This window comes from Pristiophorus japonicus, chromosome 14 (genome assembly GCF_044704955.1).
Source record: "Pristiophorus japonicus isolate sPriJap1 chromosome 14, sPriJap1.hap1, whole genome shotgun sequence".
NCBI classification, from domain to species: Eukaryota; Metazoa; Chordata; class Chondrichthyes; family Pristiophoridae; genus Pristiophorus; species Pristiophorus japonicus.
The window spans coordinates 57,441,333-57,466,825 of record NC_091990.1 but is presented as its reverse complement, the minus strand read 5'-3'; the positions used below and the strand labels follow the sequence as shown (position 1 = coordinate 57,466,825).

General features: G+C 47.8%; 1 protein-coding gene across 3 annotated transcripts in view; it reads left to right on the top strand.

Moving 5' to 3' along the window:
- The window catches only part of map7d1a (MAP7 domain containing 1a), a 202,510-nt gene that overhangs the window by 116,912 nt on the left and 60,105 nt on the right, over window positions 1-25,493 (top strand). For 2 of the 3 annotated variants that reach the window (XM_070899240.1, XM_070899239.1), the window contains 3 exons: window positions 18,335-18,445; window positions 24,128-24,250; window positions 25,192-25,334. In XM_070899240.1, the coding sequence (XP_070755341.1) occupies window positions 18,335-18,445; window positions 24,128-24,250; window positions 25,192-25,334 (377 nt within the window). The remainder of the gene's footprint in view (window positions 1-18,334; window positions 18,446-24,127; window positions 24,251-25,191; window positions 25,335-25,493) is intronic. The other variant, XM_070899241.1, reaches the window with a different exon arrangement.

The window sequence follows — 25,493 nt, the reverse complement described above, 5'->3', positions numbered from 1 at the left end:
AGTCATAAAATAAATGCCCAGATCATCTGTTTTAATGATGTTGGTTGAGGGATTATTGTTGGCCAGGACACCGGGAGAACTCTCCTGATATTCTGCGAATGCTGCCATGGGATCTTTTACGTCCACCTGAGAGGGCCGACGTGGACTCGGTTTAATGTCTTAACCGAAAGACAGCACCTCTGACATTACAGCATTCCCTCAGTACTGCACCGAAGTATCAGATTAGATGGTAATGGAGGAGGAAGATGAGAATATTGCTATTCTTCTCCCTCTCAGTAAGTTTGGTGAGTTGCTGCAGTGCATCCTACAGATTGTACGTATGGTGCGTAGAGGGAATGGGTACTTCCTGCCTTTTGTGGATAGGACATACCTGGGCAATTTCTACATTATTGGGTAGATGCCAGTGTCATTGCTACACTGATCTAGCTTGGCCAGGGGAGCAGCTAACTAAATGCACAGGTCTTCAGTACCACAGCTGGGATGTCGTGGGGGTGGGGAGCCTTGACTATGTCCAGTGCACTCAGCCACTTCTCCATGTCGGAATGTGAACTGAATTGGCTGGACACTGGTGTCTCTGATGAAGGGGACCTCGGGCGGAGGCCAGGGATGATCATCCATTCAGCACTTTTGGCTGAAGACACTTGCAAACAGTTCCGTCTGGTCTCTTGCACCACCTCCTAGGTTCCATCGTGGTTGAGGATGGCGATATTCATGGAGCCTCCTCCTCCTGTTAGTTGCCCGATTGTCTAGCAACTTTCTCGACCAGATGTGGTAGGAAGAGAGAGCTTTGCGCTATTCTGTTGATTATGGAACGACTTAGCTCTATCTATAGCCTGCGGTTTTTGATGTCTAGTGTGCAGGTAGTCCTATGTTGTAGCTTCACGAGGTTTGAACCTCATTCTAAGGTATGCCTGGTGCTGCTCCTGGCATGATCCTCAACATCTACATTGAACCAGGGTTGGATTTTTTTTAATATTGGTTCCTGGGATGTGGGCGTTGCTGGCAAGTCCAGCATTTATTGCCCATCCCTAATTGCCCTTGAGAAGGTGGAGGTGAGATGTTCTTGAACATCTGCAGTCCGTGTGGTGAAGGTTCTCCCACAGTGCTGTTAGGGAGGGTTTTCCAGGATTTTGACCCAGCGACGATGAAGGAATGGCGATATATTTCCAAGTCAGGATGGTGTGTGACTTGTAGGAGAACGTGGAGGTGATGGTGTTCCCTTGCGCCTGCTGCCCTTGTCCTTCTAGGTGGTAGAGGTCACGGGTTTGGGAGGTGCTGCCGAAGAAGCCTTGGCGAGTTGCTGCAGTTCATCTTGTAGATGATACACACAGCAGCCACGGTGCGCCGGTGGTGGAGGGAGGGGATGTTGAAGGTGGTGGATGGGGTGCCAATCAAGCGGGCTGTTTTGTCCTGGATGGTGTTGAGCTTCTTGAGTGTTGTTGGAGCTGCACTAATCCAGGCAAGTGGAGAGTGTTCCATCACACTCCTGACTTGTGCCTTGTAGATGGTGGAAAGGCTTTGGGGAGTCAGGAGGTGAGACACTCGCCACAGAATACCCAGCCTCTGACCTGATCTTGTTGCCACACTATTTATGTGGCTGGTCCAGTTAAGTTTCTGGTCAATGGTGACCCCCAGGATGTTGGTGGTGGGGGATTCAGCAATGGTAATGCCATTGAATGTCAAGGGGTGGAGGCTAGACTCTCGCTTGTTGGAGATGGTCATTGCCTGGCACTTGCATGGCGCAAATGTTACTTGCCATTTATCAGCCCAAGCCTGAATGTCGTTCAGCTCTTGCTGCATGCGGACATGAACTGCTTCATTATCTGAGGAGTTGTGAATGGAACTGAACACTGTGCAGTCATTAGCGAACATCCCCACTTCTGAACTGATGATGGAGGAAAGTTCATTGATGAAGCTGCTGAAGATGGTTGGACCTAGGACACTTCCCTGAGGATCTTCTGCAGTGATGTCCTGGAGCTGTGATGATTGGCCTCCAACCACCACAACCATTTTCCTTTGTGCTAGGTATGACTCCAGCCAGTGGAGACTTTCCCGATCCCCACTCACTTCAGTTTTACTAGGGCTCCTTGATGCCACACTTGGTCAAATGCTATGTTGATGTGGAATTCAGCTCTTTTGTCCATGTTTGAACCAAGGCTGTGACGGGTCTGGAGCCGATTGGTCCTGGTGGAACTCAAACTGAGCATCAGTGAGCAGGTTATTGGTGAGTAAATGCCGCTTGTTAGCATTTCAGCAACATCTTCCATCACTTTGCTGATGATTGAGAATAGGCTGATGGGGTGGTAATTGGCCGGATTGGATTTGTCCTGCTTTTTGTGGAAAGGACCCATCAGGGCAGTTATCCACAATGTCCGTGTTGTAGCTGTACTGGAACAGCTTGACTAGAGGAACGGCTAATTCTGGAGCATAAGTCTTCAGCACAACAGCCGGGATATAGTCGGGGCCCATGAATCCAGTGCGCTCAGCCATTTCTTGATATCACCTGTAGTGAATTAAATTGGCTGGTTTGATGGTGCTGGAGGAGTGAGTGATGTGTCAGGCCACCGGGTTACAGGTTATGACGATAAAGAATTCTGCTGCTGCTGATGGCCCACAGCACTTTCTGGAAGCCTACTTTTGGGCTGCTTGATCTGCCATTGGTTTGCCCACTTAGCATGGCAGTCGCGCCACTCTGCATGATGGGGGGGTGGGGTGACCGCACTGTGGAGATCAGACTTTGTGCTTCACAGGTTCCGCGCGACAGGCCCAATGGCCGAATTCTGTGCTGTAAGTCTCAATCGCTGGGAATTTCCTCCCAATCAGCTGCGGGAGATCAGCGGAAACACGAATGCATCGGCATTCCACCCATCCTCCACCAAAGTTACAATGGCCAATCAGGAGCATCTCCATGGAAATTCCCAACATATGACTCTAATGTTCTTTGAAAGTAGATAAACCCCGTGGCCTGGATGAAATGTAGCCCAGGCTGTTAAGAGAAGCAAGGGAGGAAATAGCAGAGGCTCTGACCATCATTTTCCAGACCTCTGGCTACAGGTGTGGTGCCAGAGGACTGGAGGACTGCTAACGTGTGCCTTTGTTTAAAAAGGGAGAAAGGGATAGACCGAGTAATTATAGGCCAGTCAGCCTAACGTCAGTGTGGGAAAAGGATTGGAAAAAATTCTAAGGGGCTGTATTAATTGTCATTTAGAAAGGAATGGATTAATGAAGGACAGTCAGCATGGATTTGTTAAGGAAAGGTTGTGTCTGACAACTTAATTTAATTTTTTGAGAAGGTAACAAGGAGGGTCAATGAGGATAACGCATTTGATGTAGTATATATGGACTTTAGCAAGGTTCTTGCCAAGGTCCCACACGACAGACTGGTCAGAAAAGTACAAGCCCCTGGGATCCAAGGCAAAGTGGCAAGTTGGATCCAAAATTGGCTCAGTGGCAGGATGCACAGGGTAATGGTTGATAGGCATTTTGTGACTGAAAGGCTGTATCCAGTGGGGTTCCACAGGGCTCAGTACTCAGTCCCTTGCTTTTTATCGTATATGTCAATGATTTAGACTTCAGTGTAGGGAGCATAATTAAGACGTTTGCAGATGATACAAAAATTGGTTGTGTGGTTGATAGTGAAGAATCAAGTTGTAGACTGCAGGAAGATATCAATCGACTCGTCAGGTGGGCAGAAAAGTGGCAAATGCAATTTAATCCGGAGAACTAATGCATTTGGGAAGGGTTAACAAGGCAAGGGAATACACATTAAATGGTAAGACACTGAGAAGTGTAGAGAAACAAAGGGACCTTGGAGTACAGGTCCACAGATCCCTGAAGCTGGCAAGCCAGGTAGATAAGGTGGTTAAGAAGGCGTACAGGATACTTTCCTTTATTAGCCAAGGCATAGTATATAAGAGCAGGGAGGTTATGCTTGAACTGTGTAAAACACTAGTCAGGCCACAGCTGGAGTACTGTGTAGGTTAAGGAAATTGATGGGGTTGAAGGCAGATAAATCTCCAGGGCCTGATAGTTTGCATCCCAGAGTACTTAAGGAAGTGGCCCAAGAAATAGTGGATGCATTGGTGATCATTTTCCAACAGTCTATCAACTCTGGATCAGTTCCTATGGACTGGAGGGTACCGAATATAACACCACTTTTAAAAAAAGGAGGGAGAGAGAAAACGGGGAATAATAGACCAGTTAGCCATCGGTAGTGGGGACAATGTTGGAATCAATTATTAAAAATGAAGTAGCAGTGCATTTGGAAAGTAGTGACAGGATCGGTCCAAGTCAGCATGGATTTATGAAAGGGAAATCATGATTGACATATCTTTTAGAATTTTTTGAGGATGTAACTAGTAGAGTGGACAGGGGAGAACCAGTGGATGTGGAGTATTTGGACTTTCAAAAGGCTATTTCAAAAATATATTCCAGTGAAAAAGAAGGGCGGTAAGAGAAGGGATAACCAGCCGTGGATAACCAAGGAAATAAAGGAGAGTATCAAATTAAAAACCAATGCGTATAAGGTGGCCAAGGTTAGTGGGAAACTAGAAGATTGGGAAAATTTTAAACGACAGCAAAGAATGACTAAGAAAGCAATAAAGAAAGGAAAGATAGATTACAAAAGTAAACTTGCGCAAAACATAAAAAAGGATAGTAAAAGCTTTTACTGATATATAAAACGGAAAAGAGTGACTAAAGTAAATGTTGGTCCCTTAGAAGATGAGAAGTGGGATTTAATAATGGGAAATGTGGAAATGGCTGAGACCATAAACAATTATTTTGCTTCGGTCTTCACAGTGGAAGACACAAAAACCAAAAATTGCTGGTCACTGGAATGTGGGAAGGGAGGACCTTGAGACAATCACTATCACTAGGAGGGGTAGTGCTGGGCAGGCTAATGGATCTCAAGGTAGCCAAGCCCCCTGGTCCTGATGAAATGCATCCCAGGGTATTAAAAGAGATGGCGGAAGTTATAGCAGATGCATTCGTTATAATCTACCAAAATTCTCTGGACTCTGGGGAGGTCCCAGCGGATTGGAGAGCAGCTAATGTAACACCTCTGTTTAAAAAAGGGGGCAGACAAAAGGCAGGTAACTATAGGCCGGTTAGTTTAACATCTGTAGTGGGGAAAATGCTTGAAGCTATCATTAAGGAAGAAATAGCGGGACATCGAGATAGGAATAGTGCAATCAAGCAGACGCAACATGGATTCATGAAGGGGAAATCATGTTTAACTAATTTACTGTAATTCTTTGAGGATATAACGAGCATGGTGGATAGAGGTGTACCGATGGATTAGGTGTATTTAGATTTCCAAAAGGCATTCGATAAGGTGCCACACAAAAGGTTACTGCAGAAGATATAGGTACGCGGAGTCAGAGGAAATGTATTAGCATGGATAGAGAATTGGCTGGCGAACAGAAAGCAGAGAGTCGGGTTAAATGGGTCCTTTTCAGGTTGGAAATCGGTGGTTAGTGGTGTGCCACAGGGATCGGTGCTGGGACCACAACTGTTTACAATATACATAGATGACCTGGAAGAGGGGACAGAGTGTTGTGTAACAAAATCTGCAGATGACACAAAGATTAGTGGGAAAGCGGGTTGTGTAGAGGACACAGAGAGGCTGCAAAGAGATTTAGATAGGTTAAGCGAATGGGCTAAGGTTTGGCAGATGGAATACAATGTCGGAAAATGTGAAGTCATCCACCTTGGAAAAAAAAATAGTAAAAGGAAATATTATTTGAATGGGGCGAAATTACAACATGCTGCGGTGCAGAGGGACCTGGGGGTCCTTGTGCATGAATCCCAAAAAGTTAGTTTGCAGGTGCAGCAGGTAATCAGGAAGGCGAATGGAATGTTGGCCTTCATTGCGAAAGGGATGGAGTACAAAAGCAGGGAGGTCCTGCTGCAACTGTACAGGGTATTGGTGAGGCCGCACCTGGAGTACTGCGTGCAGTTTTGGTCACCTTACTTAAGGAAGGATATACTAGCTTTGGAGGGGGTACAGAGACGATTCACTAAGCTGATTCCGGAGATGAGGGGTTTACCTTATGATGATAGATTGAGTAGACTGGGTCTTTACTCGTTGGAGAATGATGAGGGGTGATCTTATAGAAACATTTAAAATAATGAAAGGGATAGACAAGATAGAGGCAGAGAGGTTGTTTCCACTGGTCGGGGAGATTAGAACTAGGGGGCACAGCCTCAAAATACGGGGGAGCCAATTTAAAATCGAGTTGAGAAGGAATTTCTTCTCCCAGAGGGTTGTAAATCTGTGGAATTCTCTGCCCAGGGAAGCAGTTGAGGCTAGCTCATTGAATGTATTCAAATCACAGATAGATAGATTTTTAACCAATAAGGGAATTAAGGGTTATGGGGAGCGGGCGGGTAAGTGGAGGTGAGTCCACGGCCAGATCAACCATGATCTTGTTGAGTGGCGGAGCAGGCTCGAGGGGCTAGATGGCCTACTCCTGTTCCTAATTCTTATGTTCTTTTTGGCAAGGTCCCACACAAGAGATTAGTGTGCAAAATTAAGGCATATGGTATTGGGGGTAATATATTGAAGTGGATAGAGAACTGGTTGGCAGACAGGAAGTAGAGAGTCGGGATAAATGGGTCCTTTTCAGAAAGGCAGGCAGTGCCTAGTGGGGTGCCGCAGCGTTCAGTGCTGGGACCCCAGCTATTTACAATATACATCAATGATGTAGATGAAGAAATTGAGTGTAATATCTCCAACTTTGCAGGTGACACTAGTCGGGTGGCGGTGTGAGCTTTGAGGAGGATGCTAAGAGGTTGCAGGATAACTTGGACAGGTTAGGTGAGTGGGCAAATGCATGGCAGATGCAGTATAATGTAGATAAATGTGAGGTTATCCACTTTGGTGGCAAAAACAGGAAGGCAGAATATTATCTGAATGGCGGCAGATTGGGAAAAGGGGAGGTGCAACTGGGTGTCATGGTACATCAGTCATTGAAAGTTAGCATGCAGGTACAGCAGGCGGTGAAGAAGGCAAATGGCATGTTGGCCTTCATAGCTAGGGGATTTGAGTATAGGAGCAGGGAGGTCTTACTTCAGTTGTACAGGGGCCTTAGTGAGGCCTCACCGGAATATTGTGGTCAGGTTTGGTCTCCTAATCTGAGGAAGGATGTTCTTGCAATTGAAGGAGTGCGGCAAAGGTTCACCAGACTGATTCCCGGGATAGCAGGACTGACATATGAGGAGAGACTGGATCGACTGTGCCTTTATTCACTGGAGTTTAGAAGAATGAGAGGAGATCTCATAGAATCATATGCAATTCTGACGGGATTGGATAGGTTAGAGGCAGGAAGAATGTTCCCGATACTGAGGAAGTCCAGAACCAGGGATGATGGTCTAAGGATAAAGAGGTAAGCCATTTAGGACTGAGATGAGGAGAAACTTCTTCATTCAGAGAGTTGTTAATCTGTGGAATTCTCTACTGCAGAAAGCCAGTTCATTAGAAATCTTCAAGAGGGAGTTAGATATGGCCCTTATGGCTAAAGGGATCAAGGGGTATGGAGAGAAAGCAGGAAAGGGGTACTGAGGGAATGATCTGCCATGATCTTATTGAATGATGGTGCAGGCTCGAAGGACGGAATGGTCTACTCCTGCACCTATTTTCTATGTTTCTATGTTACAGTTCTGGGCACCACATTACAGGAAAGATACGATTGCATTAGAGAGGGTTCAGAGGAGATTTACAAGGATGCTGCCTGGACTGGAGAATTTTAGCTATGAGGAAAGACTGGATAGGCTGGTAGTATTTTCTTTTGAACAGAGGAGGCTGAGGTTGAGGTGTATAAAATTATGAGGGGCCCAGATAGAATGGATATGAAGGACCTGTTTCCCTTAGTACAGAGGTCGATAACCAGGGAGCATAGATTTAAAGTATTTGGTAGGAGGATTAAAGGGGAGATATAAGGAGAACCTTATTCACCCAGAGGGTTGTGGGTGTCTGGAACTCATTTCCTGAAAGGGTGGCAGAGGCAGAAACCCTCATCACCTTTAAAAAGTACTTGGATATGCACTTGAAGTGTCGTAACCTACAAGGCTACGGACCGAGAGCTGGAAAGTTGGATTGGCTGCAAAGATTTTTCGGCCGGCACAGACATGTTGGGCTGAATTGCCTCCTTCTGTGCTGTGAATTTCTATAATTCTATGATAATAAACACCGTCAAGCTCAGCTGAAGAGAGAATTCCTTCTCATTTATTTAAATGTTCACATTGTGGAGACAAATGCAGAATGGGCACTCTGGGATTTCCCAATGTAGTCATAGAAACATAGAAACATAGATGCAGGAGTAGGCTATTCGGCCCTTCGAGTCTTTAGTCGTAAGCGCCACATCTAACGCCCTTTTGAATATATCCAACGAACTGGCCTCAACAACTCTCTGCGGTAGGCAATTCCACAGGTTCACAATTCTCTGAGTGAAGAAATTTCTCCTCATCTCGGGCCTAAATGGCTTACCCCTTATCCTTAGACTGTGTCCCCTGGTTCTGGACTTCCCCAACATTGGGAACATTCTTCCTGCATCTCACCTGTACAATCCTGTCAGAATTTTATATGTTTCTCGTCTCATTCTTTTAAATTACAGTGAATATAAGCCTAGTTGATCCAGTCTTTCTTCATATGTCAGTCCTGCCATCCCGGGAATCAGTCTGGTAAACCTTCGCGGCACTCCCTCAATAGCAAGAACGTCCTTCCTCAGGTTAGGAGAACAAAACTGTATACAATATTCAAGGTGTGGCCTCACCAAAGCCCTGTACAACTGCAGTAAGACCTCCATGCTCCTATACTCAAATCCTCTCGCTATGAAGGCCAACATGCCATTTGCCTTCGCACCGCCTGCTGTCATCATCATCATCATAGGCAATCCCTCGAAGTGAGGATGACTTGCTTCCACGCCAAAAAGGGATGAGTTTACAGGTGTTTCAATGAAGGACCTAGTATTCCAGATCCTGAACTACATCTTGGAAGGTGGAAGATGCCTGTGCGTGGATTTTTTTAACGTGTGGTGGGTTTGACAGAGCTAGGTCTTGGTCCAGTGACAAGGATTACCCCAGACGACTGGAGACCAGCTCTGCTGCACGGACCTAGTGGGCGCACATATAGCAGTGTGGGCTGGTCCACGCTGTCCCTGTTCCCTTGTCCCTTCTGGGCCCCAGACTCACGCCTCTCCTGGGTCCCGGTCACTTCCATCTACAAACTCTTGCCGCTCCTTTGCCCCTCCTGCTGTGCCTGCCTGCACTGCAATCAGCGACCTGGCTTCGCAGCCCTCTGATGGTCTTGCAGGCCGGGACTGCGTCTCCGCACGCTGCTCTCTCTAATGCAACCTTTCAATCACAGTAAATCCTCTTCAATCCTGCTGTACCTGCATGCCAACCTTCAATGACTGATGTACCATGACACCCAAGCCTTGTTGCACCTCCCCTTTTCCTAATCTGTCACCAATTAGATAATATTCTGCCTCCTTGTTTTTGCCACCAAAGTGGATAACCTCACATTTATCTACATTATACTGCATCTGCCATGCATTTGCCCACTCACCTTACCTATCCAAGTCACTCTGCAGCCTCTTAGCATTCTCCTCACAGCTCACACTGCCACCAAGCTTAGTGTCATCTGCAAACTTGGAGATATTACATTCAATTCCTTCGTCCAAATCATTAATGTATATTGTAAATAGCTGGGGTCCCAGCACTGAACCCTGCGGCACCCCACTAGGCACTGCCTGCCATTCTAAAAAGGACCCGTTTATCCCAACTCTCTGCTTCCTGTCTGCCAACCAGTTCTCTATCCACGTCAGTACATTACCCCCAATACCATGTGCCTTAATTTTACACACTAATCTCTTGTGTGGGATCTTGTCAAAAGCCTTTTGAAAGTCCAAATATAGCACATCCACTGGTTCTCCCTCATCCACTCTACTAGTTACATCCTCAAAAAATTCTAGATTTGTCAAGCATGATTTCCCTTTCATAAATCCATGCTGACTTGGACCAATCCTGTCACTGCTTTCCAAATGCGCTGCTATTACATCTTTAATAATTGATTCCAACATTTTCCCCACCACCGATGTCAGGCTAGCCGGTCTATAATTCCCTGTTTTCTCTCTCCTTCCTTTTTTAAAAAGTGGTGTTACATTAGCTACTCTCCAGTCCATAGGAACTGATCTCGAGTCTATAGAATGTTGGAAAATGACCACCAATGCATCCACTATTTCTAGGGCCACTTCCTTAAGTACTTTGGGATGCAGACTATCAGGCCCTGGAGATTTATCGGCCTTCAATCCCATCAATTTCCCTAACACAATTTACTAATCCTTGGAAAGACCTATTCCTCGAAGATTATGAAACACCCCAACAGTAAACAGTCTGTGTTTTACTGGGAATTTATTGCAACTTCACCAAGTTCTTTTGCCCCTTCTCTGATTTTCATTTATTGCTGCTACTCTCTGACTACTCCCTGTATCCAGTAACAGCGGGAGAGATTCCTTTCTCTTCCTCGAACTGTGTGAGTGAACACTCGCCCTGGGTAGAGGCTCCATCTCTCAGCCCTGAGTTTTCTGTGATTTGTCTTTTCACAGAATCACAGAATCTTACAGCACAGAAGGATGTCAGTCCACATATTGTGCCTGTGCTGGCTCTTTGAAAGATCTACCCAATTAGTCCCATTTCCTGCTCAATCCCCACAGCCCTGTAAATTTTCCCTTTTCAAGTATTTATCCAATTTCCTTTAAAAGTAACTATTGAATCTGCTTCTATCACCCTATCAGGCAGTGAGTTCTAGATCATAACTCACTGTGTTTAAAAAAAAATCTCATCTCCTATCTGGTCCATTTGCCAATTATTTTAAATCTGTGTCCTCTGATTACTGACCCTCCTGCCACAAACAGTTTCTCCTTAGTACTCTCTCAAAACTCCTCACAATTTTGAACACTATTTAATCTCTCCTTAACCTTCTCTGCTCCAACAAGAACAATCCCAGCTTCTCAGGTCTCTCCACAAAACTGAAGTTTTTTATCCCTGGTCTCATTCTGGTAAATTTACTCTGCACCCTCTCCAAGGCCTTGATGTCCTTCCTAATGTGCGGTGCCCAGAATTGGACACAATACTTCCAGCTAAGACCTAACCAGTGATTTATAACTTCCTTGATTTTGTGCTGTTATTAATAAAGCCCAGAATGCTGTTTTAATAGACTTCTCAACTTGTCAAAAATTTGTACATGTGAAGCACCTTCCCCCCGCTCCCCCCCCCCCCCCCCCCCACCCTGGTCTCTCTATTCCTGCACCTTCATTAAAATTAATTGATTTGGCTTCCCATGTCACCAATCTGTCCATCTCTCTGAAATAGGATTCCAGGACTATGCAGCAGTAGGTTGATGTGTTCCCTTCCATCCTTGGACAACTGGCACCCTTTTATCCCAGGTCCAGGATGCCGAGGTACCGCTGACCTGGTCATGAATGCGGGGTGCCTGTTTTGCAGAGGTCCCTTTGCCCGATACACCAGGTGAGGTCGTGTGCTAATGATGTCTTTGTGGAATCTCAGCCAATCCCTGAAGCTGGTATGTTGCTGTTCCATTCCGGCTTTGTTTTGACCACAGAAGGTGTGGAATCTCTGCAGCTTTCCATTTCCCTCCCTCATTGGTGGCAGGGCAACACAAGATGATAGAGCCGTGTGCAAATGGTGCCATTGTGGCATCTCAGCCAATCAGAATCCTCCGTTGTGGCATCTCAGCCAATCAGAATCCTCGTCCCCAGGTACTGCGGTTTTAAGTACGTATCTGAAAAGTGGTGTGAGAGACCATGGAACTGTTGTCTCGCCATTATCCCACTGGGCATGAGAAGATGGCACAAAGAAGTTTGAATTTATGAATGGAGGACCTGCAGGAAGAAGGTTTAAAGCTTGTGATGCAATTGGATGGCAAAGTGGAAGCAGTATAAACTGGTTCAGCTGGCTCCTCCCTCTTGGACCGTTGCTATGGGGCTGCTCTCCTGGTGGCTGGTTATAGAATGACATTGGTAGAGGCTCGTGGGGCAGTCTCCCCGGGTGTCCTCTTGGCCAGGAAAATGTGTGAATAAACTTGGATAGGTTGGGGGAAAGGGAGAGACAGAAAACCGAATAACATCCAATGTGAGTCAAACTGATGGTATAACTCTGTATAAGAACATAAAAAATAGGAGCAGGAGTCGGCCATTTGGCCCCTCAAGCCAGCTCCGCCATTCAATAAGATAATGGCTGATCTGATCATGGACTCAGCTCCACTTCCCCGCCCACTCCCCATAACCCTTTACTCCCTCATCGCTCAAATATCTATCTATCTCCGCCTTAAATATATTCAATGACCCAGCCCCCACAGCTCTCTGGGGCTGAGAATTCCATAGATGTACAACCTTCAGAGAAGAAATTCCTCCTCATCTCAGTTTTAAATGGGCAGCGCCTTATTCTAAGACTATGTCCTCTAGTTTTAGTTTCCCCATGAGTGGAAATATCCTCTCTGCATCCACCTTGTCGAGCCTCCTCATTTTCTTATATATTTCGATAATTTCACCTCTCATTCTTCTGAACTCCAATGAGTATAGGCCCAACCTACTCAACCTTTCCCCTCAGCTCCGGAATCAACCCTAGTGAACCTTCTCTGAACAGCCTCCAATGCAAGTATATCCTTCCTTAAATATGGACACAGTACTCCAGATGTGGCCTCACCAGGAGTACTCCGTGATGTAACATACCTGTGCTGGATTAGATGATGCTAGCATGGGTAATCCAGTGTCGCCTTTATGCCCAATTAGACAAACTGTGTTCAAGGGATGCTGAAAGAGCCCAAGCAGACTGATGTGTAACCACCGCCCCCCCGGGGAGAGGTGGCAACTTCCATGGCCCTCTGCCATCGATAAAACTGCGATCCCACCGGAAGCATTGACAATTGGCATCGCCAGGAACAGAAACTGTTCCCAACACATTCCCAGGGGGTCGGGGGTGGGGTGGGAAGGGGTGAGAAGAATACCTCGCATAAAGTTACACTTTGTCAATATATAAAGGAAGACCTTCATTTATAAAGCCTCAGGAAGTCCCAAAGCGCATTATGTTGAATGAAGTACTTATTGAAGTGATGTCACTCTTGTAAAATAGGAAGCGTTGCAGCCAATTTGCCAAAGGCAAGGTGAATATCGGTCAGGACACTGGGGGAAACTCCCCCGCTCTTCTTCAAAATAGTGCCGTGGGATTTTTTATGTCCACCTGAGAGAGCAGACAGGGCTTCTGTTTACCGTCTCTTCCGAAAAATGGCACCTCCGACAGTGCATCATCATCATAGACAGTCCCTCGAAATGAGGATGACTTGCTTCCACGCCGAAAAGGGATGAGTTCACAGGTGTTTCCATGAAGAACCTAATATTCCAGGTCCCGAACTACATCTTGAAGGCTGGAAGATGCCTGTGCGTGGATTTTTTTAACGTGTGGTAGCCATTGCACCCCAGCCTCCACACGGGCTTGACAGAGCTAGGTCTTGGTCCAGTGGCAAGGATTAACCAAGATGACTGGAGACCAGCTCTGCTGCACAGACCTGGTGCGCACACATATCGCAGTGTGGGCTGGCCCGTGCTGTCCCTGGGCCCTCGCCTCTTCTGGGCCCTGATCACATCCCTCTACAGTCTCTTACCGCTCCTTTGCCGTTCCTGCTGTACCTGCCCGCACTGCAGTCAGCCGTCGCCCTCCTGCAGCAGCACACACTGCTCCCTGCAGTGGCATGCCACCGCACGCTGCTCCCTCTAATGGCCCCGGCCTGCTGATGGTCTTGCAGTCCGGAACCACGCCAATTTCCGGGCCGGGCCGCCGATCCGGCAGTGTAGCACTCCCTCAGCACTGCACTGAGAGTCAGCCTAGCTTTTTGTGCTCAAGTCCCTGGAGTGGGACTTGAACAACCTTCTAACTCAGAGGCGAGTGTGCTGCCTACTGAGCCACGTCTGACCAGACAGGAGCAAGGCTTGTGCTGGGAGGTTAATCTTCACCAAGCCCTTCAATATGGAGGAAAATTTCAGCAGTTTATAGTCTGAATGGTATTTTATAGTTCAGATTTTACTGTTCAAATCCTGCACATTGAGATGTTAGAAACCTTTTCTGAGCACCTAAGATGCCTCTTGTGGCATTTTGTATTCTGTTACCAATTAGAACAAGATTTATTCCCCTGTAACAATTGGTAGCAATAAAGCTGTACTGAGTAAGCTTGGTCACAGTGCTGTAGGTATAGAGAGTTCGTAAGCTGAAAATGTAATAATTTTACAGTGAATCTCTCCGTTACAATCCTCAGTACGACACAAATATTTCTACTCACTTTTTGCAAGTAAAGAAGGAGAAAACGCATGCCTCAGAGGGTGAGACAGTGCAGGACTGAACCATTTAGGGAAGGATCTCTTCCCCTATTTGTGCTGTCTATCTCCTCCCCATCCCCCCCCATCCTATCTGTGCTAAATTAGAAGCTGGGGCCCTGTATCTGGCCTCAGTGCCCGAGGCTATGTGGGATGACTAATCCCAATGTCTGCCTCGCAACTCTGATGGGCGTGACATGAGGTGACAGCAGGACCGAGGTGGGCTTGACTGCACCACCAACACTCCTTGCCTGGGCTAACCTATGGAGAATGGGCAGAGGGTTACTACCTGGACATGTACCGTCTCGGCGGCAAAAATGAGTGCGTTGAGGGGAGGGAAAGGAGAGACCACAGGTTATTGTCGCTCACTCTGAGGGTTGCAGGGATCGAGATGCTGTCTGAGGCATCATTTGGGTGCTTTCTTTTTTAAACACGCTCCTTTTATTTGCAGCAGTGACCAGCAGAAATATCCTTATTGTATTGAGAATTGCAACTGGATGATTCACTATAAAATGTACCATATTTTCATCTTGCAAAGTAACCGTGCAATATTCAAGGCTGTGGATAGTGGGGACTAGGTGGTTTGTGTGGAGAAAATCATTGGGCCAGATTATCCAAATGGTCTCTTTCTGTGCTGTAACATTCTAGGATTGTACAGTGTTGTAACACGGTTTACTGAGTGCATTGTTATAGGGCAACATCTCACTCAAGCCAGTTCATGTCAATATTGTGACACACTCCCCATTTCCCACTCTTCATTCAACATACTTATTGCTCCCTAGGGTTTTAAAAGAAGTAGCTGCAGAGATAGTGGATGCATTGGTTGTAAAATTCCCTGGATTCTGGAGAGGTCCCAGAGTACTGGAAAACTGCAAATGTAACGCCCCTATTTAAGAAAGGAAGGAGACAGAAAGCAGGAAGCTATAGACCAGTTAGCTTAACATCTGTCGTTGGGAAAATGCTGGAGTCCATCATTAAGGAAGCAGTAGTCGAACATTTAGAAAATCATAATGAAGTCAAGCAGACTCAGCATGGTTTTATGAAAGGGAAGTCATGTTTGACAAATTTGCTGGAGTTCTTTGAAGATGTAATGAGCAGGGTGGAGGGGGAACCAATGGATGTGGTGTATTTGGATTTCCATAAGGCATTCGATAAGGTGCCACATAAAAGGTTACTGCACAAGATAAGAGCTCACGGTGTTGGGGGTAATATATTAGCATGAATAGAAGATTGGCTAACTAACAGAAAACAGAGAGTTGGGATGAATAGGTCATTTTCAGGTTGGCAAACAGTGACTAGTGGGGTGCCGCAGGGATCAGTACTGGGGCCTCAACTATTTACAATCTATATTAATGACTTGGATGAAGGGACCGAGTACAATGTAACCAAGTTTGCTGATGATACAAAGATGGGTGGGAAAGCAAATTGTGAGGACGCAACAAATGTACAAAGGGATATAGACAGGCTAAGTGAGTGGGGAAACATTTGGCAGATGGAGTATAATGTGGGAAGATGTGAGGTTATCCACTTTGGTAGGAAAAATAAAAAAGCTAATTATTATTTAAATGGGGAGAGATTACAAAATGCAGTGGTACAGAGGATTCCTTGAACATGAAACACAAAAAGTTAGTATGCAGGTACAGCAAGTAATTAGGAAGCAAATGGAATGTTGGCCTTTATTGCAAGGGGGCTGGAGTATAAAAGTCCTACTACAACTGTATAGGATGTTGGTAAGACCACACCTAGAGTACTGCATACAGTTTTGGTCTCCTTATTTAAGGAAGGATATACTTGCACTGGAGACAGTTCAGAGAAGGTTCCCGAGGTTGATTCCTGAGATGAAGGGGTTGTCATATGAAGAAAGGTTGAGCAGGTTGGACCTATACTCATTGGAGTTTAAAAGAATGAGAGGTGATCTTATCGAAACACATCAGATATTAAGGGGGCTCGACAAGGTGGATGCAGAGAGGATATTTCTACTCGTGGGGGAATCTAGAACTGGGGGCATATTTCAGAATAAGGGGTCACCCAGTTAAAACGGAAATGAGGAGGAATTTCTTCTCTTAGAGGGTTGTGATTCTTTGGAATTCTCTACTTCAGAGCTGTGGATGCTGGGTCATTGAATGTATTTAAGGTGGAGAAAGACAGATTTTTGAATGATAGGGGAGTCAAGGGTTATGGTGAGTGGGCAGGGAAGTGAATTTGAGGCTAGGATCAGATCAGCCATGATCTTATTGAATGGCGGAGCAGGCTCAAGGGACCGAATGGCCGACCCCTGCTCCTATTTCTTATGTTATTATGTTAACTACTGATGGTGACAGACCTGTGATCACCAATACTTTACCCTCGTATGTTACACTAATGCTGGTGTCAGCACGGTGTTGGGGAAAGGGCACCAAGGTGAGTGATTGATATATTGGCGAGAGGCTAGGCAGTCAAGATGGTGAATTGTGTAATTTTACAGTGAGTAACTTGCCTCAGACATGCAGAGCTGTGCAATTTATGGCAAGACTTGGCTTTTTAATTGAAAGCTTCTGACCGTTTCACCAACAAATTAGCAAAGCTGGAGAAGGAAAAGGGTTTGGATGTGACTGACTGTTCGATGAAAGCACCACGCCAATGGAAGGTTAATCAACTGTGGCATGTGTCTCAAGGGCAGTTGATCACAGGTTGATGCACAATCTTAGAATGAGAGCTAAGCCGGTCAAGGAGTGAAATCAGGAAGCACTTTTTCCACCCAGACTGTCGCAGAAATCTGGAACTCTCTGCAAAATGCGGAGATTGCTGGGGGTCAATTGGAGCTTTCAAGACTGAGATCGCTAGATTTTTTAATGTCCAGAAATATGGAGCAAAGGCGGGCAAATGGAGTGGAGGTACAGATCAGCCATGATCTAATTTAAAAAAAGAAAAGAAAGACTTGCATTTATACCATGCCTTTCATGATGTAAGGATGTCACAAAGTGTTTTACAGCCAATGAAGTTCTTTTGAAGCGAAGTTACGGTCCTGCTCCTGTTCCTAGTCTAATTTGGTATCGACCATTAGTGAGACCACATTAGGAGTATTGAGTGCATATTTAGGCATGCTACTGTCAGAAGGATGTTGATGTTTTGGAGAGTGTTTGGAGTATTGTGGAAAATATTGGTATTGAAGGAGGTAGTTTGACCCGGGCTGCCAGAGCTGTACCTACTGCAGTCGTGAGGAGCCCAAGGGATGATTCTGGGGGCGAGGCCTCAGCTTTCATGTAGAGAGACGCGCAGTAGAGAGAAGATTGAGAGAGGAAAAGACCCAGGTGTTTAACATGTGGAGAACCAGAGATGATGTCAATGTAAGCTGTGTGTGGGACTGAGATGAGGAGTTCCGAGCTAGAGCAATAAGTGCGACTAAAGGCTGTAGGAATTTCTTATCCATGGAGTGTTGGCTGGTCCAGAAAAAGCAGTTGAAGCTGTTCATTGACTCCTTCAATGCCGCCTGTACACCTGTATCCAGTTAGGTGTTGAGTTGGGGTTATAGGGTTTGGGGTGATGGGACCCAGTAGTGTTCCTGGGCTGAGGAGGGGTTGCAAAATGCTGTCCCTGGAGGGCAACAGGCCAGAGTTGAATAGTGGCGATGTTGGGATGGATTAAATATTCCGGAGTATTGCGTGATTTGATTTGGGGCTTGGAGGTATTTTTGCTCTCAGGAGATTTAATGGTTGCTGGTGTAGATTGTACCTAGTTTGAGGAAGGAGTGAGATTGATGGGCCAAACGGTCTTCTCTTGCACTACGATTCCAGGTATATCCTTAAATGAATGGCACCATCTTCAAATCCTTCCATCCCCCATCCATACTGTCCCTCCCCCACCCCCCATCCCTCACCCCTCTGCCAAAGTCCGGCCCACTCGTTTGAGGAAGCCTCCGTGGTATTTATTTCTCTCTCTTTTCAGTCTGTCTCTCCATTCTCTTCCAGGGTCAGAGGGGTGCTCTATATCGGCTGTCAATCTGCCCAAACATGTGGATTCCATCCTAAACAAAAGGCTCTCCAAGTCCTCAGCCACGCTCTGGAATTCCCCCAGCAGAAGTACGGAATATTTCATTGTCCCTTTTTTCTCCCTCTTTAGATCCCACAGACTCCCAGGCGCCATCTCCAGGGCTGTTAACTTTCCGACTTTGCTGGTTTGGAACCGTCGTTGAAACGCCCGACTGCAAAAAAAAATAATAACACGCAGGCCGTTGTGATTTAAAGGGACGGTGTTGCACGGTTCTTGGTGTTTTACAGCACCTAGCCTGCTTTAAACAAAAAATGTTGCAAACCGACATTGCCCCTTTAAGGAATGAGCGTGTTTGCCAGAACCTCACACTGCTCTTCAGATCCACAGACGACTTTGACGTGGCAGCCTGATGAAAATTAACAGCCCTGTGTCTCCCTCTGCTTGTAGTGGCTCAGCGCTGCTCTGTAGTGTACTGGGTCAGAAACAGTGATGGCTCACTGTTGGCAAAGGCGTGATGGCTTTCACCGGGGGCAGCAGAGCCTCTTGTGTCAGTGGGGCGGGGGAGGGAGGGGAGGGGAGGGACGGGGGGAGGGGAAGTGGTGGGGGAAGGGGAGAAGAGGCGGTGACACAGAACTTGTGAATGTTGAATGTCCAGCGCCCCAGTTGCATGTTTCTATCGCTAAGCAATGGGAGCTGGTGCCACTGGAAGTGGCCTTGATTAGGAGCTTGTGCTACTGGGGGCTGCTGGTACTGGTGGCAGTGGTGATGGTGCTGGTGATCACACACCATCAGCCCAACCCTTTTTCTTTTTTGCTAATGATTTGGTCCTGAGTGATTGGTGTGGAATGTTTCTTGGGGGAGGGGGGAGGGGGCGGGGGCGGAGTGCCAAGTTGTACTGGAGTGAGGCCTTCCGTCAGGCCCCGCCATTTTGGAAGCGTGGTGGCACGTAACGGAAACGGGCTTTTCTTGGATGAAAAGCAAGCGACTTGTGTGGACATGGAACCGAACGTTTTTCACAACGCTCTGCGTAGTTCTAGGTTCACTCGGTGAGGCCGACACACTCGGTCCCTTTTAGCAGCGCTGCTCTCCGTTGGGTTGTGTCTCGGCTCGCTCCTCACGGGCTGGGAAGATGAACATCGGCTCGGCAGGCCCCTCAAACAGGATCTGCCGCGGGGTCACGGGCAAAACAGCACGGACCTCAAATGGACTTTTCACATTAGGAAAGTCATCATTGTAAGTGTGGCTTTCAACAGATAGGATTACATCGGATATACGGCACAGAAACAGGCCATTCGGCCCAACCAGTCCATGCCGGCGTTTGTGCTCCATTCGAGCCTCCTCCCAGCTTTCCTCATCTAAATCTATCAGCTTAACCCTCTATTCCCTTCTCCCTCATATGCTTGTCTAGCCTGCCATTAAATGCATCGATACTATTCGCATCAACCACTCCCTGTGGGAGCGAGTTCCACATTCTCATCACTCTCTGGGTCAAAGAATTTTCTTCTGAATTCCTTATTTCTCGGTGAGTGTGAGCACTCACACTGTGTTGGTGAGTGTGATCGATCAACTGATAGTGTCCCAGTGTTGGTATGATAGATCACATCTCCCCAAAGACCTGTTTACACTTCACCTAAAAGGGCGCAATTTCTGATAATTGTTCCGATCTTTAGGTAACTTTCATGATGTGTTCAAACGTCTATGATGGCCAAAGGCAACCACAGATTGAGCCGGCAAACTCAAAACCTGGGTTTAGAATCCTGGGCAATTGACTGCCACTGCCACGCAACACTGTGCAGACTTTGGTTGTGTTGCTCTCTGATGGGGCTGGCACTTGACCTGTGGCCCAATGGCAGAGCCAGACCAAGCCTTGACATTGTGGCCATCTGTAGAATCTGGCATTAGCCCTGACCGTGGCCCCGTGGCTGTGTGGCGGAGCTAGCCTTGGCCCTCTGCCGGAGCTAGCCTTGGCCCTGTGACCTTCTGTGACAGCTAGCCCTGGCCCTCTGGTGGAGGCTTGGCCCTGTGGCCCTCTAGTGGAGCTAGCCCTGGCCCTCTAGTGGAGCTAGCCGTGGCACGGGGCAGGCTTCTGGTGGAGCTAGCCATTGCCCCGTGGGCTTCTGTGGAGCTAGCCTTGGCCCTGTGGGCTTCTGGTGGAGCTAGCCCTGGCTCTCTGGCAGAGCCAGATTTGGCCCCGTGGCCCTCTAGTGGAGCTAGCCTTGGCGCCGTGGCCCTCTGGTGGAGCGAACCCTAGCCCTGGCTCCTTTGTCAGCTTTGTTTGAGCTAACTCCTGGCCTTATGGCACAGATGGAGCTGATCCTGGCCTCGTGGCACTCTGACACCATGGCCAATCTTAATATATGATCTTGGGAGTGTCACCAGAGCATGGGGAGCATCGCGGTTGAGTCTGATCCTAGCCAGCAAGGGGGAACACTTCTCTACTCCTTGACTCCTCACTACTCCAGGTCAGCTAAGGCCAATCATAGTGCTGCCCTACTGCCGGGGCTGAGAATAGCACTTCGGCCCGTGATTGAATCTGGGACCTGCTTGGATTATATGGTTCAGTCTCACATATCACACCATCACTCAGCCCTCAACAAGACCTCTGCTCAATAGACTGGAATAAGTTGTAGGGCTGGATTTTCGGCTATGATGATTTTGGGGCGGTAATGGCGCCGCGAACAGTTTGCGCCTCAGTCAGTAACATTGGGCAGCTGGGCCTTGAGTCTGGGGCACAGCACTAAAGGAGGTGTTGTACACCTCTCTTGGGCGCTAGCATGGGAAACTCCCGAGCTAAAGAGCCGGGCCGGGGGCGCACCGAGAGACGCCTGGGGAAGGGGCTGGGGCGGTGGAGCCTTAAACAAAAAGCCACAAAAACATTATTGCACACGCCACCACAACACAAATTGCAAAAAAAATTAAAAGAAAAAACAATCGCACTTACCTTAGGAGTCCATTACTTACCTCTCTGTTGTCGGTATCGTTGGGCCGCCTGATTTCCCAAACGGTCAGTGCTGGGCACGCTGCGGGGCGGACGGGCAAGAGTCAAAACCCATGCCGGTGTCGCGACCAGGGGCGTTACACACCGGGCGCAGCTCTTCCGGGCGGTGCTGCTCCGTGCCGCCGCAAAACGGGACCCGAGGATCGCCGCGGGGCGCTGGAGGCTGACTGCCCGGAGAGAGCACCTCACCGCCGCCATTGCCGCCGCTCCGGGGTGAGAAACGGAGCAGAGAGGAGCCGAAAATCCATCCCGTAGAAACTTAATCAGGGGAGTTCAAGTGATGACATGCAAAGACTAGAGAGGTAGGGATTCTTCTCCTTTATAGTAGAGAAGGTTAAGGGGAGCTTTAATAGGCGTGGTCAAAATTACAAGAGGTTCTGATAAGAGTATATCATAGAATAATAGAAGTTTACAGCATGGAAGGAGACCATTTCGGCCCATTGTGTCCGTGCCGGCCAACAAGAGGCTATCCAGCCTAATCCCACTTTCCAGCTCTAGGTCCATAACCCTGCAGGTGCACATCCAAGTACTTTTTAAATGTGGTGAGGGTTTCTGTCTATAAAGTTCCAGACCCCCACCACCCTCTGTGTGAAGAAATGTCCCCTCAAATCTCCTCTAAACCTTCTACCAATTACTTTACATTTATGCCCCCTGGTTGTTGACCCCTCTGCTAAGGGAAATAGGTCCGTCCTATCCACTCTATCTAGGCCCCTCATAATTTTATCCACCTCAATGAGGTCTCCCCTCAGCCTCCTCTGTTCCAATGAAAACAAATCCAGCTCATCTAATCTGTCCTCATAGCTTAGATTCTCCACTCCCGGCAACATTCTCGTAAATCTCCTCTGTACCCTCTCCAGTGCAATCACGTCCTTCCTGTAATGCGGTGACCAGAACTGCATGCAGTACTCCAGCTGTGGCCTAACCAGTGTTTTATACAGCTCAAGCATTCCCACCCCCCCGCTCTTGTATTCTATGCCTCGGCTAATAAAGGCAAGAATTCCGTATGCCTTCTTAACCACCTTGTCTACCTGGCCTGCTACTTTCAGGGATTTGTGGACATGCAATCCAAGGTCCTTTTGTTCCTCTACATTTCTCAGTATCCTACCATTTAATGTGTGTTCCGTTTCCTTGTTAGCCCTCCCCAAATTGCATTACCTCACACTTCTCTGGAATAAATTCCCTTTGGCACTGTTCTGCCCACCTGCCCAGTTGATTGATATCTTTCTGCAGTCCGCAGCTTTCTTCTTCATTATCAACCACACAGCTGATTTTAGTATCGTCTGCAAACTTCTTAATCATACCCCCTATATTCAAGTCTAGATCATTGATGAATATCACAAAAAGCAAGGAACCAGTACTGAGCCCTGCGGAACCCCACTGGAAACATCCTTCCAGTCACAAAAATATCCATCAACTATTATCATTTGCTTCCTGCCTCAGACAATTTTGGATCCAACTTGCCACTTTGCCCTGGATCCCATGGGCTTTTACTTTTGTGACCAGTCTGCCATGTGGGACCTTATCAAAAGCCTTGCTAAAATGCATATACACTACATCAAACGCACTGCCCTCATCGACCCTCCTCGTTACTTCCTCGAAAAATTCAATCAAGTTAGTCAGACACGACCTTCCCTTAACAAATCTGTGCTGACTGTCCTTGATTAATCCATATCTTTCTAAGTGAAGATTTATCCTGTCCTTCAGGATTTTTTCCAATAATTTTCCCACCACTGAGGTTAGGCTGACTGGCCTGTAATTACTCAGTCTATCCTTTTCTCCCTTCTTAAACAAAGCTACCACATTAGTAGTCCTCCAGTCCTCTGGCACCACACCTGAAGCCAGAGAGGACTGGAAAATGATGGTCAAAGCCTCTGCTATTTCCTCTTTTGCTTCGCTTAACAGCCTGGGATACATTTCATCTGAGCCTGGGGACTTAAACACTTTCAAAGCTGCTAAACCCCTTAATACCTCCCCTCTCACTATGTTTATTTCATCTAATATTTCACACTTCTTCTCCTCGATAGTAGTGTCTGCATTGCTCCTCTCTTTTGTGAAAACAAACGCAAAGTATTAATTGAGAACCACACCCACATCTTCCATCTACACACACAGATTACCCTCATGGTCTCTAATAGGCCCTACCCTTTATTTATCCTCTTGCTCTTAATATATTTATAAAACATCTTTGGGTTTCCTTGATTATACTTGCCAATAATTTTTCATGCTTTTTCTTTGCTTTCCTAATATCCCTTTTAATTTCATCCCTGGACTTTCTATACACCTCTAGAGATTCTGCAGTATTTAGCCCTCTGTATCTGTCATATGCCTCCCTTTTTTTCTTTATCCTATCTAAATAAGGAGAAACTATTTCTCCTTAGTAGGTGCAATAATAATTTTGAAAAGGAAAAATGTTCAGGGCTATGGGGAAAGAGCGGGGGAATGGGACAAATGGGATAGTTCGACCATAGAGTAGGCACGATGGGCCGAATGGCCTCCTTCTATGCTGTAACGTTCAATTGTAATCGAACGTTACAGATAGATAATAAATGCTGAGATTGAATTCCACTCTTCGAATCCTCCCCTGCTATTTTCGATGTATGTCGGACATTAACGGGATGCAGTGAGTGTCGTGTTTGGATGCAGACGCCCCAACCTGTGGTCCAGTCTGGCTCTGGTCAGGCAGTCTGACCTTTAACCTCGGACATCCAGTCCTCCACCCCCGGTGTGCGCTCGACGGTCTCCGATCAGTGAAAATGTCTTGTTTTGCCCATAGCTCGCCGCTTGCAGCTGAGCCCCTGGGAGAGCAGCATCGTGGATAGACTGATGACCCCAACATTGTCCTTCCTTGCCAGGAGCAGAAGTGTCGCTGTTTTAACGGGGAATGGGCGAGAACCAGGTTTGTTGCCTGACTGATCCCTCGCGGTTTACAATTGGGAGTCATTTTGGTCAGGGACGTGTTTTGAAAATTGAAAATAACATTGTATCCAACCTTTGTTCTCCTTCCCCTTCATCCCTGTCTATCCTCCCCACTCTCTCCCTCATCACACCCACTCCCCTCTCTCTCCCGCATCACTACCCCTCTCCCCCCTCCCGCTCTCCCCCTCTCGCTCTCTCCACCCCCTCCCCCTCTCCTTTCTCCCGCTCGCCCCCTCTCTCCTCCCCTCACCCCCTCCCCCTCTTTCCCTCCCCATCCCCCTCTCTCCCTCCCCCCTCTCTGTGACCCTCCCGCACTCTCCCGCCTCCACCTCTCCCACCCCCCCACTCTCTGCTGCTCCGCCCCTCTCTCTGCCGCTCTTCCTCTCCCTCCCCCCATCTCCCCTCCTCTACCCCCCTCTCCTTCCCCCTCCACCTCCCTCTCCCCCCTCCTGCTCGCTCTCTCTCTCTCCCTCTCCCTCCTCGCCCCCCTCCACCTCTCTCTGTGACCCCCCTCTCTCTCTGCCCCCCTCCCCCCTCTCTCTGTAACGCTCCCTATCTCTGTGACCCCCCCTCTCTCTATGACTCCCCTCCCCCTCTCTCTCTGCCCCCCCTCCCCCCTCTCTTTATGACCCCCCTCCCCCTGCTCTCTCTGTGACCCTCCCCCTCCCGCTCTTTCTCCCCCACCCCTCCCCTCCGCTCTCTGTGACCCCCCGCTCTCAATGTGACCCCTCTCTGTGACTCCACTCTCTCTGTGATCCCCCCCTCGCTCTGACCCCCCCCCTCTCTGTGACCTCCCCCTCTCTCTGTGACCTCCCCCCTCTGTGACCCCCTTCTCTCTCTGACCCCCCCTCTCTCTGTGACCTCCCCCCTCTGTGACACCCCTCTCTCTCTGACCCCCCTCTCTCGCTGTGACCCTACTAGTTGTCCCTGTGTGTCCACGCTCTGCCTCAGCTAGCCCAATAGCCCCAAGTAACGGCAAACCCCTTCACCGATGCCCTAATCGATGGAGAGCTGTGCTCAGCACCCCGGATATCCCTGGACGGCGCAAGACTGGGCCCCATCCGGTGAGTATTCCTGTCGCCAATGGTAACGGTAAGCGCTCACTGTGTAAGCAACCGACCTGTAAGTCCCTGTCCACAAGACCTTCCTAAGTAACTCTCAGTAATCTCCCTTCCCCTGTGCACTACCCTCTGCACATTCCTCTCTCAGGCACTGAATCAGAC